Source organism: Aythya ferina, assembly GCF_964211825.1.
Source record: "Aythya ferina genome assembly, chromosome: 1".
NCBI lineage: Eukaryota > Metazoa > Chordata > Aves > Anseriformes > Anatidae > Aythya > Aythya ferina.
Genome location: NC_140296.1, coordinates 69,092,877 through 69,107,603, shown reverse-complemented (window position 1 = coordinate 69,107,603; position 14,727 = coordinate 69,092,877). Strand labels below are relative to the sequence as shown.

Here is a 14,727-nt window from a genome sequence, read left to right as displayed (position 1 = left end):
TAAGCTTTCATTTGTTCTCAGAGCTGTGCTGAGCTTACACATGTAACCATCTCAGAAAATTCAACTTACCGGATCATTCTAAGCAATATATTTAGAGAAATCATTTATTAAATACTGGTTTCAAGGAGGAAAAAAGCTTTTCCATGTATTATTTAGACAGGAAAAAAGGTTCACTTTATTCTGGCTTTATCTTCCTCTCTTGCATTGCTTGGGTAAACTGACATTGAATAGCTGCACAAGCCCATTCAGCTGAAGCAGCTTATTTGCATGGTGTGGTGGTATCTCTTAGCCCAAACACCCACACATCTCATTCACTTAGCCCTATTCAGACAGCAGATCAGTGAAGAAAGAGAAAATTGCAGCTCTTTGCAGAACCACTGCTCCCAACAGCACCATTCCAAGTTTTGGTTTTCGCCCCATTTCCTGCCACAGGGAACATGAAGATAAAGGGACTTCCCGTGCAGGTTTTTGAATGTGTTCAGCCTGTTATTATTGTATTTGCCACTGTATAAGAGGCACTTCTCTCATCCCCAAAAGAGAGTATGTATATTTATAGGATATATTTACCTACCGTACTACCTAGTGCCTCTGCCTCCTAATGCTAATGCAGCTCAGTTGCAGTGCTAGCACCAGAAGTGGCAATAAGATGCAGAGAATGAGGAAGATACATCATTTCCACAACCTACCTTCTATTTAGTCTGGGTGCAGACAAATTACATGAGAAAAGAGTAGCTCAGTATATGACAAAGAGTTCGTCAGGCAAGATGGGAAGTGTTTCCATCCAGAGAACGTGAGCAGATGAGCATACTCCTTAACTTAGTTACCAGTGGGTGGTTCTCTGCCCCACATTGTGTTTTTTTTCAACGCTGGCTGGATGTTTAGTTCAAAAGGGAGGAAAGGCCTCCTTCACACTGTGCACGAGCTGGTGACAGATTTTTATTCCATGGAGATTCATGAATACTGTGACTTAACTGGGTTAAAAACACAGACTCATGAAATAACAATCTCATGGAACCAATGAACTTGGATGGCAACTTTGTGCATTTTTGACATGCAAATCACCAGAAGCTAGGACAGTACTCTGGAGAAAAGCCAAATGTTTTTCCTATTTGTTTGCTCTTCCAAAGGCATCATCTCTTGGCCCTTGTTGGAAGCTGAATACTAGGGAAGATATGCTTCAGTCTGACCCAGTTGAGCTATTACATTTTTTCTACTTCCTGTTTTAATTGTTGAGTGGGTTTGGTCAAAGTCATCTCCAGTGCAAGTGGAATTCTATCAGTTCTATTCATACAGAAAAATTTCAGGCTTAACATCCATTACAAATGCTTCTTCAGAGATGGTAGCATCTTTAACTTAAACTGGAAGAAGCTACCACAAAATATTCAGACATTCATTGTGCATATGGCATCCCAGCCCTATGGTTCTGACTTTGGTGGATGGAGGGGGCAAGAGGAAGGAAAGTCTTGGATTAAGCTAATGCCAAGTACATTCACTGCTATGTAACAAAGCCCCGAGAGCTTTGCATAGCTTCTGCTGTATCACTCTGCAGGCATGGCTAGGATCCACAGAACCCAGAGGAGACTGTGGGGTCTCATCCAAGCCATCAATTTTAAAAACGTCTGCCCCTAGCTCCTTGGGTCTTAGCATCTCTTATCAATTTATCAGTGCTTATCACCTATGTATTAATTCAGATCACTCTTTTTTGCCTAACGCAGACATAGGTAATGCTCGTGGTATTTTTTTTAACTCCTCTCCCCATTATGCTACTTTGAACAGAGCTCAGGCACTTAAAATAACTAGTCCTCAAATGCCCCAGGTTTTTGCATGTATTTAAATCTGAAAGCTGTTTGCTCATTAACCCATTAAACTATCTTTTTTTTTTTTTTTGTAAATGAAAGTTCAATAGGGTGGAAAATATTTGCAGATCCCATCCTTTGTTCCAAGGTCCTAAGAACTTTGCAGGCCTTCTTACTATAAACAACTGTCAGAATCGTACACATGCAGATACTCAAAAGGCGTTGAGGATTTGGATGTCTAAAACAGCAATACTGTCTGATTTATTTTCTTTCCACATTCTATGGAAGTGTGTGGAGTATGAATCATGTTTTCCTGTGAAAAAGCTGGAAGAAAAAATGTGAAAACGAAGAGGATATTTTGAGGTGAAATAAACATGCAAATGTAATTGGATAATACTGTCTTTCCATATTCCTCACACTAATCAAAATGGAATTTAAAAAAAAAAAAAAACTGACACTTCTCACAATGCGTTGTGAAGTAATATGCTAGAAACATAACAGGAAAGAAGCTTTAATACTGGAATAGACCGAGATAGGGTGGAGGACAAGCAAGCAGGTGTGGCACAGCTCTGCTCTCAAACTGTGGAGAGCAACTTTTCTGCAAGACAAATAAGGCTGTTGTGTACAGTGACATTATAACAACTGCATCTCGGTACCTGAGAAATCCCAGTGTGGGTCAAAATATTAAAAAATGTCCCAGTGCTCATATAAATCTACTGCTTAAATTACACTGTATGTATACTTGCTCCTGCGTGCTGTTTCTCCTGCATACTGTAGAGTTTAATAGCTTCTAAAAGCACTTGCTGGTCTAAACTGAGCCCTTTTGATGATTTAACAAGAAAGGGGATTAGGAAGAATTAAATGGAAAGAAGCCTTTTGTTCAAAACCACTGCCAAAATAAACCCGACTGAGTATAAGGAAGACCTGGGTCCTCTTGAGATTTTCACCTTTCGTCATGCTTCTGCTGAACTTTGAGAAAAATGTTGATATAAAAATTAAAATTGAAATGTAAAGTAGTATTACATGAAATCTTAATGTGATCCTAGGGATATGGAAAGCCATGAAACAGCTGTGATAACCATTATTTACAAGACCGTCTCATCTAGATGTACAGTGCCTTGAATTTTAGTCAGTCAGAAGTAGAAAGTGGGTGACTCATTTTGTCAATGTGTTTGGCAGGCTGCACGGCCCCAGAGGAGTCTCATCTAGGATGATTTTTCATAGACGGTTTTAGCATGCAATTTAAAAAATCCCTCAAAATACTGATACCTCAGTACATTTGAGTCAATATTGTAAGCCAGGTTTGCAAATTTTATTTTAAAAATAGTATTTTTATTGTTTTGTATTTTAAAGTCCAGTGATTATGATGCAAGCTCTTAACTGCTTATTTCTTATTTTATCTTCTGGAATTTCATTTTGCCCTGTAAGTAACCCTTTGGTTTTAGAGAAAAAGACATTACAGACACCAAGATGTTCACACATGTTAGTACCCTGAGTCTTCATGTTCATGCAACTAATTGCTAGCCGTTCTCCCACCTCTCACTTTCATGCTGCCTGTCACCACCTGGAGTGTGCACCGTAACCTCCTCTGTGCAAGGCCCAGGTCTCCTGGCATGTTCTGCAAAGCCATGGGGTTTGCTTATGGGTATTCCAAGGCCATCGCTGCATTTCACATGCACTGTAGTGGATTTGATGCCTCATCACCACAATTCCCATTGTTTGTATGAGTAGACAAGATGACTAGATACACTGGCGGGGCTGAAAGTGGTGCTTTACAATAACGGTTCCAACTTTTCTCTCATTAAAGGCGGTGATGGCAAGCGACTTTGCAATCCCAAGGTTCCGGCATTTGGAGAAGCTCTTGCTTGTTCATGGCCACTGGTGTTATTCCCGGCTTGCCAACATGGTGCTGTATTTCTTCTACAAAAATGCAGTAAGTGTTTAACTTGGCAGTTTTGTGGCACCACATGTTTCCAGCGTTTATTCTGTGCTAAGTGAGCATTAGGTCAGCCTTCAAACAGTTTATAAATAAGCTGCAAAGAAACTTGCAGAGTTGAAAGACAGCTGGCTGCCATTTGCAAAAATACAAGACCCACTCCATAACAGCTACAGTGTGCTGCTGAATGTGCAAATTAGGTAACAGAAATAACAAGCACTGCTTAAGAAAAGTTTCTTTATAGAGTAGTTTTGCAAAATTTAGCTAGACACGGGAGTCTTTAATGCCAAGGCCATCCAGAACTGGTCCAAAGTAGCAGTTGGGTGTGTTTTCTCTTCCTGACCCTATCTTGTAATTGCTTATGAATCACTGTACATTTTCCCTAGTGACTTGTGATAATTTGAGTCATCTGTGTGTCTCAGATGCCAAGATTTGGAAGATGTTTTTTATTGATTTATCTTATTCCCAACTAACCCAAAGAATTCATTAGAAAGGAAGCACACAGAGGTAAAGAACAGACTATGGGTCTGCGTTTCTTCTCTGGTGCATTCAACAGGAGTGGGTCCAGTACTGGGCACTGAGCCAGTAGCAGCTCAACTCCTTGGCTCTAACAAAGTCCCTTTGCATTGATCTTGGAGTATAAACGTGATTGATTGAAAACTGCTTAACAAGACAACCAAGAATTCCATCAGCTGCGTGGGAGTCACTACCTGGCACACTGATCTGCTCACTTTCAACACCTACAAATCACCCTGGGAGCAAGGGATATGAAGAAGCAGGAAAAAGAAAAGAGCCAGAGCTCTCAGACCTCTGCTTGCTCCAGGGGTCTGTCTGTGTAATGTGTGAACCATGAGTGGAAGAGTGGATTTCATCCTCAGTATCCAAATCTTACTGAGAACAAATGTAGTTCTCAGTTTTGTAAAAGCTGCATTCCAAATTCTATCTAGACCTCAATTTTTTAATCAATGGTAACCTTATTATATAAATTCCTCTTGGCCTGACTAATCTTTTTGATCTCAATCTGAAGGTAGGTTTCTTATCAGAAAAAGACCATTATTTGCTATGAATTTTGAATGTCATAGGAAATGCTAGAGGACTAAAGCATTAATAAACTAGCTTTGTGTTAACAGAAGTATGATAGAATACATTCTGTGGTCTGATCAGGAACTGCATGCAAGCACCCTTCCAGACACAAAAAACAGGGACTGTGAAAGTCTGAATTTCTGCCTGAGTACGGAATAGCAAGCAGATTTAAATAATGTTGCAGTGCATGGAGATCCACCTGTTGAAACACAGCAGTGAAATACGTGCTGGTGTTCAAATGCCTGAGTATTAAGGCTTGATACTGAACATCTGTACTCCCACCCCCAGTGCTCTACATTTCAAGATACCCTTTGGTGTGACAATATTGAATCTCATCAACTTCTAAGAAGTGTTTTCAGAGCCATCTTATATTAAAATAAATAAAATAATAATAATGAAGTAATACACGTAAGACATTCCAGCAATCAGCAGCCAGAGCTGTTGTTTATATACCTACATTTTTGTTCAGCCCTTGTAAAATCTTCCATTTCCTTTGGTACAACTTCCCTTGATTACAAGTATTATTTCTCATGCCATTTTTAGTACAACGTTTTCAGAAGGTGCTACCTCAAGGCTAGAATATAACTGCAGAATATGTCTTTGTGTTGGCTCTGCCTTGACAGCTCTCAGAGATTTCTGAGCAATGCTTGTTTCTACTGACTCTGAAACTGTAGTGGGATATCCAGCATATAAACGTGAGTATGTCTGACACAGTGCCTGCCCTTAAGGAAGGAATATTCCAAAATGAAAGGTGGGAGCACCTGATCCTTCTGCAAAGAGAAAGTTCTGGATGATTCTCCACAGAGATCAGGACAGCTACACTGCAAATGTTCTGCAAGTTTTCTACTTACTCGTGGTGTTTTTCCCATTTGCTCGCATTATGAAATTTTCCATTCTCCAGTAGAATCTAACTCAAAGTTTAAACTCCAAATTGCTGCAAAAGCCATTTGGAAACTCAGATGGCTTATCCAAGTTGTTTGGCTTGGTAGAGATAATAAAAATACAAATAAAATATAAACCGAAACATAGCTTGACAGGAAATATCTAAGTTGATACAAAGGGATTTCATGAAAACAAACTTCTACTACATAAGCATGTATTACTTGTTCTCCTTTATACATTATGTCTGCAAGAGAGCACTGGACATCTTTTGACATATATTTTTTTCATGGAGGTATTCCAATTTGGGCCAAATCCCTAACAGAATCTCATCTTGGAGAATAAAATAAAATAAAATAAAATAAAATAAAATAAAATAAAATAAAATAAAATAAAATAAAATAAAATAAAATAAAATAAAATAAAATAAAATAAAATAAAATAAAAAAGAAACCTTTTTTACCTAACATATAATCTTTATATCAAAAATTTCATTAAGTTTAATTTGTTTTGACTGTTTCTCAGTGGGGGTAATGCACACAAATGAGGGCATGCTATGTTTGAGATCAAATTAAACTCTTGTTTAATCCAAAATAAAATTTCACAGGCAAAAAAAAAATAAATTTGATTCAAGCCTGGTTATTTAAATGTTATTTGTACAGCTTTCTTTGACAGCACTGCTAAAACCCATATTAGAGATGGTATGAAAATTTTCAGCAGACTGTATTTCCATCAAACTACCTGTTTTTGTCAAAACCAAACTGCTTCCAAGACAGGTTAATTTTAGCAAGGCTCTAGAGAGGAAAATATCTTTGGTCCATGAATAGCAGGATTTTGTTTATTTAAAATGAGCAAGAGAAAGGTATCTAAATCCGTGTATTTATTGCAATTCCATTTTGTGAAGACTCGGGAAGTTTTATTGTCCTTTGGGTGTGGAAAGGAAATGAATTTCAAAGTCTGTTCAATTGTGAAATGAAATTGCTATCTTCCAGCCAACTGTTCAGAAAACAGCAAGCTCTGGTAACTCAGTCTTGTTTTGGGCAAAGGAAGGTATTTTTCCTGAAATATACACAGCACTTTTAGAAGTGATCCTTAAGAAAATGCAACTGTTTAATAGTCTAGTCTATAATATGGGCTTGCAGACTGTGAGGTATGTTGCTACCGATATACAAGCTACTTCAATGTAGTATGAAAATATCACCTGAACATACACATACTGTACATCTCTCTCTCTATATATATATATATGCATTTACGTACAGCACAAGTAAGCCTTTTATTCTGTGGCAATGTCTGTGTACAATATATACTTACTCACTTTACAACAGTTTTCACCAGCTAAGCAGTCCATAGCTGCTTTTCTCCCATGTTTGAGTTTCACCCAAATTTTATGGTTCAGATAGCACAGATATACATTTTCCTCTGTAGACCTGAAGATGAAGAAAGGGTTAACATATTCCAGATGGTTGAACGTTTTTGAGAACAAAATACTAAAAGAAGAGGAAGTTAAAAGAGAGGTCATGTCATTTCCCTTCTTCATGGTTAAAATGAGGAAAACCCCTGAGGGACAGTTGCCAAGGTTTTTCTGCTTGCCTTCTATGTAGTGTTAATCACTTTACAAAGACTAATTAAAATTGAAGTTTCAGGAGGATAAAAACCTGAGAGTTTTTTCCTTCCCAAGTAAGCTGCCCATCTTTTTCCAGGCCTCAAGTCTCCCCCTCACAGGTGAGATCAGCACCTCTCCGGAGCCCTGAAAACCTCTCACGAGGCAGAGATTGTAGAAGAAATGAGTTCATTGGGTTCATGTGGGCTCACTTCTCAAGCTTATCCAGATCCTTTTAGATGGCTTCCCTTTCTTCAGTTGTATCAGATGCACCACTCAGCTTGGAGTTGTCTGCAAACTTGCTGACAAGTCCATTAGTGACTTGCTGTCACTCCATTAGTGACATTGCACTGTCTGTGTCATTGATAAAGATATTAAACAGCACCAGTCCCAAAGAGACTCCTGAGGGACACCACCCATCACTGGCCTCCACCTGGACATAAAACCACTGACTGGAAACCTCTTTCTGCAGCCATCAGTCAAGTCCTTACCAACTGAATAGTCTGCCCTTCAATTCCATCTCTCTCCAATTTAGAGATGAGGACGTCACGTGGGACCATGTCAGAGGCCTTAAAGAAGTCCAGATAGATGACAAGGGTCAGTCTTCCCTTGTTGACTGATGCAGTTACTCCATCATATCTCAGAGAGCTGCTCATTTTCTGAATTTCAAAGCACAAAGATCAGAATAGTTAAGACAACTGTATTAGACCCTATTGTTTCACATTCCTTGCTTCTGGATGGTCTTGCTCCATGTTGGTCTTGGAAAAATGCTGCATTTACCTTTTGAAGACTAGCTGATCCTCCCAAAACATCTCAAACCAGCAGCAGGTATTATTATGGAAATGTTTATTATTACAACAGTAATGTAAGTGCTAGGGGATCAGTACTCACTTACCTAGAGGTCAACAATGGTTGGGAGATCTTTCTATGTTTAAATTCTCTCAGAGTTTCACTTGAACAGAAAGTTAATTTTGTGTGAAGCCAGCACTAACTCATATGGTCTGAGGTTCCCGAAGCAGTCACTTCAAGGTTTGCCGAACTGTGGCTTAGCTAAGTGGTATGTGCATGAGGAACAGCAAATTCAAGACTATCTTTCATTGCAAAATTCATTCATTTAGAGTTCACAGATGAATCCTTGCAGCACTGGAAGCAGAATGGTATCAGCACACAATGAGATGATGATCCTGTTTCTCCTATCATATTTACAGCACTGCTGGTTCTCTTTCAGATGTTCGTGGCCCTTCTCTTCTGGTACCAGTTCTACTGTGGTTTCTCTGGCTCATCGATGGTTGACCAGTGGTATCTCATCTTCTTTAATTTATTTTTCTCTTCCCTTCCACAACTGATTACTGGTGTGCTGGATAAGGATGTGCCAGCTGAAATGTTAATAGCTGTACCTCAGCTTTATAAAAGCGGCCAGAATATGGAGGTAAGAACTTCTGCTTTCTGTTTTATTTTTTTTTCCTAGATCCTTTCAATTTCATCTGGAAACCAACCTGGCTCCTAAAGGGCAGGTGACCAGTAAAAAGGTCCAAGAAGCCACTATTGCTATGTCTTGATATTGCTCATCTTAGTTAAAGTATCTGGGTGACAAAAGTACACTTGAAATAACAACAAAAAAGACCAGCTATATTTTGAAATATGTAGCAGGCAGGAAGCTGGACACTTTAGGTCAGCCTGAGCTGAACACCTACCTCCTGGTCTAGACTCACAAATAGCTACTAAAGTAGATGGTACCTTGTAGACTAATGCAGATTTTCACAGAATTACCTCACCATACCTACTCAAAACTTAAGGCCCCAGTCATTTACAACTAGGCAGAAGACAAAGATGGCTTCAGGAGTAAGCACACAGGCTGATAGACTCTGAGGGAGGTAGTCATCAGCAGATGACAGATTCTGAAAGCTTTTGTTGAAAACACCTTGTCCCATCTGCTTAAATTGTGCAAAGAAGACAGAAGGAATTGCAGAAGGGATTGAAGCAAAACCACTTCTGGTAACAGCTATAATGTGCTTCAGGAAAATCTTTCTGCATGGTAAAACTATCCATACCCAGGCACTGCTTCCAAGGCAAAAAGCCCTTCTTAAAAGTGCCTGGCGTTGTGCTGTCTGAGGGGAGACGGTGACTGTTTTGCCTCTCACTGTACACCTGCCCTTGGTACACTACACATCTAATGACATTGCTAGGCATTGTCATGGACGGATGAAAGGATAATTTTAAGTGCAAGTTATCTTTAGTGCTATAATGCAAGAGCTCTCTTTTTCACCCAGCTTTGGTTTTCCATTTTTTGTATTTCTTCTATTCCACTGCATTGCACTTGAAAGATCTGTAACGTTGCTACCTACCTTTCTTGCCCATTTTTAAGGTGATAAAAACCTTGTCACAGCTTAAGCTTGTTGAGAATTTGTGTCTGCCTGTCTTCAGCTGGCAAACTGAAGAGAGAAATCTCCCATGTTCATAGTGCAATTATTTCTCATAGGCAAACCGAGGACCATTCTAAGTTTTTTTGAAATCTGGTCAGTGCTTTCTCTGAATAGTTTCTAAGAAGGCATTTAAAAACTTGACAAAAGTCCTGCTTGAGGTAGGATGTCTTTCAAAAAGAAATCACCAATTCAATGCCTGTAGAATTACAGAATAATTGTGGTTGGAAGGGACTCCTGAAGGCCATCTTGTCCAGCCCCCTGCTCAACCCTGCTAGGTGAGCTTACTCAGGGCTTTACCTAGTCCAGTTATGAATATCTCCAAGAATGGAATTCGACACTCTGAGCAACCTGTCCCAGTGCTTAACCACACGTTATTTCAGTGGACCCAAGAACACCATAATTCTTTCTAAGCATCTTTCAATCCTCATTTTTAGGCTGCAATGATAGTATTCAAAGAGGAAAAGATCCCTGAGGAGCTCAGTGGTTGGAGATGAGGCCTATATCCCAAAATAAATACATACATATTTTACCATTTACGAACTATTTTACCTTACACCCGGGTCTTTTTTTATGATCATCCACGCCACTACAATTGTATAGTGCCTTAACTCAAAGTGTTAATTTTGTTTTTAGCAAGCAATTTTATGCACACAGATACATGTATCTAATTCGTTTTTACATATGTATGTATAACATAGCATAAATTCCTGCATGAATTATCACAAAAATCATTGTAGATCTTCCTTTCTAAGTAATGGTGCATATTCTGTTTTCTCTCTTGCAAATATATACTCTGTGCTCATGTGCATATGATATAAAACCGGTTTAGTCATGTGCTTACACCTCAGAGAACTCCTGAAATCAGTGGTCTAACTATTGTGCATAAATTTGGGCATCTTCATAAACGTTTGATGATCTGAGTGTGTGTTATGAGTGTCATAGTCATATTACACCTTCTAATAGGGAACAAAAAAAAGAAGTTTCTCTCCCTCAGTGGAGTGACTTGCAGATATACTCCTCATACTTCATCTCTAAAGGTATTTAACTAATTGGCAAAGTGTTGAGGATATTTGCACAAGCCCTTAAAAGTGTCCATTGGAATGTTTCCCTGAAAATACCTAACCCAGCAAACAGCATTTTAACTTAGGCTCTGATTTTCTTTTTCGTATTTCTTTTGGTGCCACAGGAGTATCAACCACACATGTTTTGGATGAACATGATTGATGCTATGTATCAAAGCCTGGTTTGCTTCTTCATTCCTTATTTTGTAAGTGTTTGGTTTAAGATATTCTATTTTAAACATTTTGAGGAGAACTGGAAACATAGCTTGGGCTAAATTCTGTCTCCTTCTTTGCAGACTTACTATGATTCTGAGGTGGATATTTTCTCCTGGGGAACTCCCATCACCACAATAGCTCTTTTCACCATTATACTACATTTGGCTATTGAAACCAAAACTTGGGTAAGGTACCCACAGTCCACACAGAAACTTACTAGCATATTGTAATTCTTTTCTTAATGCCATTCTTCAAAAACACAAGATGTTCATTTTGTTCCCTCAGCAGACTCTTTTTTTTATCGAGTGCTGTAAGTAAACATGAGAAAGATTTTAAACAGTGACTTATGCATTGCTTTGTAGTGTTGTGTATATAATAAGAAATTTTGAAAATATAAAGCTCTAAATTCTTTACTGTGCATGGATTTGGCTTCAGAAATTATTAGCTATTAATCCAGAATCATGTTCCCAGAAAATAAATAATCATTGTTCTTGTTTTGTTGTTGTTGTTCTAGACTTTTCTCCACTGGTCATCTTGCATCTTCAGCATCCTTTTATTTTTCTTTGTGGCTCTGGTTTACAATGCTTCCTGCCCAGTATGTCATCCTCCATCCAATCCCTACTGGACTATGGAAAGGCTGATGGGAGACCCCATGTTCTATTTCACTTGCATTATATCACCAGTCGTTGCATTGTTGCCCAGGTATTGTGTCTTCTCTTGTATGTGAAAGTACGTCATACATATGATGGGGAGGACAAGAAAGATTTCTTTTTCCTCTTCCTCTTTCTTTTCGTCTTACCAGCCAATTCAATTTTTTTAAACGGGTCGTTACGTGAAGTCACATTGTCTAGCATTTTCTGTGCTCCTGACCACAGGAATGGACCTATGATATTTGATATTTTCTCTTAATAATACCTCAGGTACTTCCCATATTTCAGTTCTTTTCATGTTCACATTCTCCTCTTGCAGATTTCTGTACAGAACGCTTCAGGGAACACTATTCCCAACGCAGCTGCAGCTTGGACGCCAGTTGAGTAAACTTCCCCCAGAGATTCGCACCCAGCTCCTGACCAAGTTGAATGTCAAAAAGGAATCAATACATCAGACGCAACCCTTTGCAAACAGTTTCTCACCAAACCTTGTCGCAAATGCCAGTGATTGTTGTAAGGCTTATAACCAAAACGCACCTTTGCCAACATCTCCGAAAGATGAGTCGCTTTTCCAAGAGCACACAAAGGCAGAATATACAACAGATCGGATTGTGGCAGCCTCTCCCCAGGGTGCTCTGCAGTTCTCTTACAGTGAGAACAAACTCCCCTCAGAAACAAGTAGTCAGGATACGTCCATGGGGTTTCATGGCACTTCAGAGATGGATTCACTGTCCATGGGAGCAACTTTCCCATGGAGCCCAGCAGTCGATCAAACAGACTTCAGTTTGTTGAAGTGGATCACATCAACTCCGCTGTTCAGTCGCTTTGGAACTGTTTTACAGGTGTCATCAAGTAGTTTACAAAATGAAACACAGGACACTATGTGTGTGCTTGGCTCTTCTTTGCATGAGGACTTCAAAGGCTTAAAAGAACAGAGCTCAAATAACTTCCAGGACAAAATGAAAGGGACCCCATATGACAGTTGTAAAAGTGACAATTCTGAGACCACCTTTTTATGACATGGGCCTCAAATATATTTATATATTTTCTATTTGCACACATTTATAGTGAGATTACTCTATTTGTTTCCAAAGGTGAAACAGAAAATCAAAGGTACAGAGTGATTATTTAAGAATGTTTAAATACAGTATATTGAAATAAGAGCTTTAAATATAAAAAGAAAACACTTGAATGTTCCATTTATATTGTTTTATTTTTTCATCTCATTTTGTAAGGAAATGCCGTCTCTTTATTTTCAGATGCTTCTCTTTTTTTCTTCTGACACATACTGTAAAAGCAAAGGACCTGTCTACCATATCCAAAAGGATTAGATGCAGCACCGATTACTGGTATCGTTATAGGCCATTCAGTAATCAAGGATGAAAAACCATTAAAATAAATAAGCCTCTGCATTCCATCCATTGTCTGCTTGCCAGAGTGCTTTGTCGCAAGAGCAAACCATTAGGCAAGACAATGGAATTATTATACACCTCTCTGTAAATGCTAACAGTATCTTACCACCGCATTAATAATACTGGTATTTTATAAGAGACACCATATTTTGATATTGCAGCCATAGCATTTTATGTGTCATGATAAAACAATAAATAAATGACCATCCATATTGCAAAGTGACTTCCCAGTCTGGCATTAATAGTATCTCAGCCCTTCACCTGAAGTAGCTAGCATGATACAGGTCGTGACCTTGTATATAGCTGCTTCTCATTTGTGTGCAACTGTGGCAAACAGCTGGTGTCCACTGTGGAGTTGGACTTGGAGAGATCTGTAATTTTTTTGTGCTGGATTCCTACAACAAAGGGGCTGGTTTGGCTGAAGAAGTGAGACCTGCTTGCTAACTGGTAAGCAGGGATGAAAGTTCTCTTACACATCTTTACTGTCATTTCAGCCAAAAAAAATCTCCAAGCCTTCTTGCTTGGAGAGCAAGAAGGGGTATGGCAAGGTCCTAGAGCCTGGTCTGAGACAGGCTAGCCCCAGTACCAAAATCAGGGAGCTTTACTGCTTTTGAGATTGTGCCAGAACCAACCTTACATGGTTGTGGATAGTGCTTCTCAACAAGCTGCCACTGGTGCAGTGATGTATAGCTGCATTGTGTCAACCTGATGGACCCCAAGGGGTTTCACCTCGGAAGGATGCTGGTGTTTTCATACCTAGTCACCACGATTGTGTATAAACCGCCACACTTCCTAGTTTCTTCAGCACAGGTTTTCAGATTGCATCTGCCTTGTTTATCATTGATTGTGTAAGGCCATAGCTTGTTCATGTCATGTACCATTTCTTGGCAGCACGGTGCCAGGCAGTTTGGCTCCCACAGGACTGCCTCAACCTGTTAAGCCATGGTGTCTACCATATGTCACTTTCTAATGCGCTTGGGATCTTTTTTTAAAAAAATTATATACATTGGCCTCTTCCCCAAAGACAAAATTGGTAGTAAGGAAGTGGAAAATGCCAATGAATCAAAGAGATGAAAGCAATCTAAATAAGACCTATCAGTCTGTAAACATTACCCTGATTAGACGTGACACATCAACATGTATCTAAACTATGTTTTGGAATTAGAATTAATTAGGGATGGAACATTTTGGAATTAGGGACAGAGCAAAGATGCTAAAAGATTCGTGGGATTGCCAGTCTCTTGTGTGAACAGTTTTAAACATGTGATTGACACTTGAAGTTCAGGTTCAGCAAAGGCAGCCAGGCATTGGCACCATCGATGCCAATGAACAAGCTTGCTACTCTAGGCCTTGAAAGCAGGGGAGAGGTGTTGTCCTGCCCTCAAAACACTTTTTTGTCTGCTGTCTGGAAAGGGAGCCTGTATGACTCAGCTCAGGTGGAGAAATCTCCTTCTCCACTTTCTCTAGTTGGGACACCTATTTCAGACACCTCTACTTGTCTCTCTATCAAACCCAGCCCCCTAGGTTTTGATAGTCACTCTGTTGGGATGATATTGCAGGTATTTTTTTGGCAAAGTTAGTTAGCTGTACGTAACACAAACTGTGCAGCAGTTGCCATTCTAAATAATTCATCGATGTGGTGCTGCAGTATCTTGATGTCAGAGGGGA

The 14,727-nt window shown here is 39.3% G+C and overlaps 1 protein-coding gene across 2 annotated transcripts in view; it reads left to right on the top strand.

Moving 5' to 3' along the window:
- Positions 1 to 13,282, top strand: part of ATP10A (ATPase phospholipid transporting 10A (putative)) — a 111,476-nt gene extending 98,194 nt beyond the window's left edge. For both annotated transcript variants that reach the window (XM_084512153.1, XM_084512154.1), the window contains 6 exons: positions 3,604 to 3,729; positions 8,526 to 8,726; positions 10,907 to 10,987; positions 11,078 to 11,182; positions 11,512 to 11,699; positions 11,967 to 13,282. In XM_084512153.1, coding sequence (XP_084368279.1) covers positions 3,604 to 3,729; positions 8,526 to 8,726; positions 10,907 to 10,987; positions 11,078 to 11,182; positions 11,512 to 11,699; positions 11,967 to 12,666 — 1,401 coding nt within the window. In that variant the 3' untranslated portion in view covers positions 12,667 to 13,282. The remainder of the gene's footprint in view (positions 1 to 3,603; positions 3,730 to 8,525; positions 8,727 to 10,906; positions 10,988 to 11,077; positions 11,183 to 11,511; positions 11,700 to 11,966) is intronic.
- The last annotated feature ends 1,445 nt before the right edge of the window (positions 13,283 to 14,727 follow it).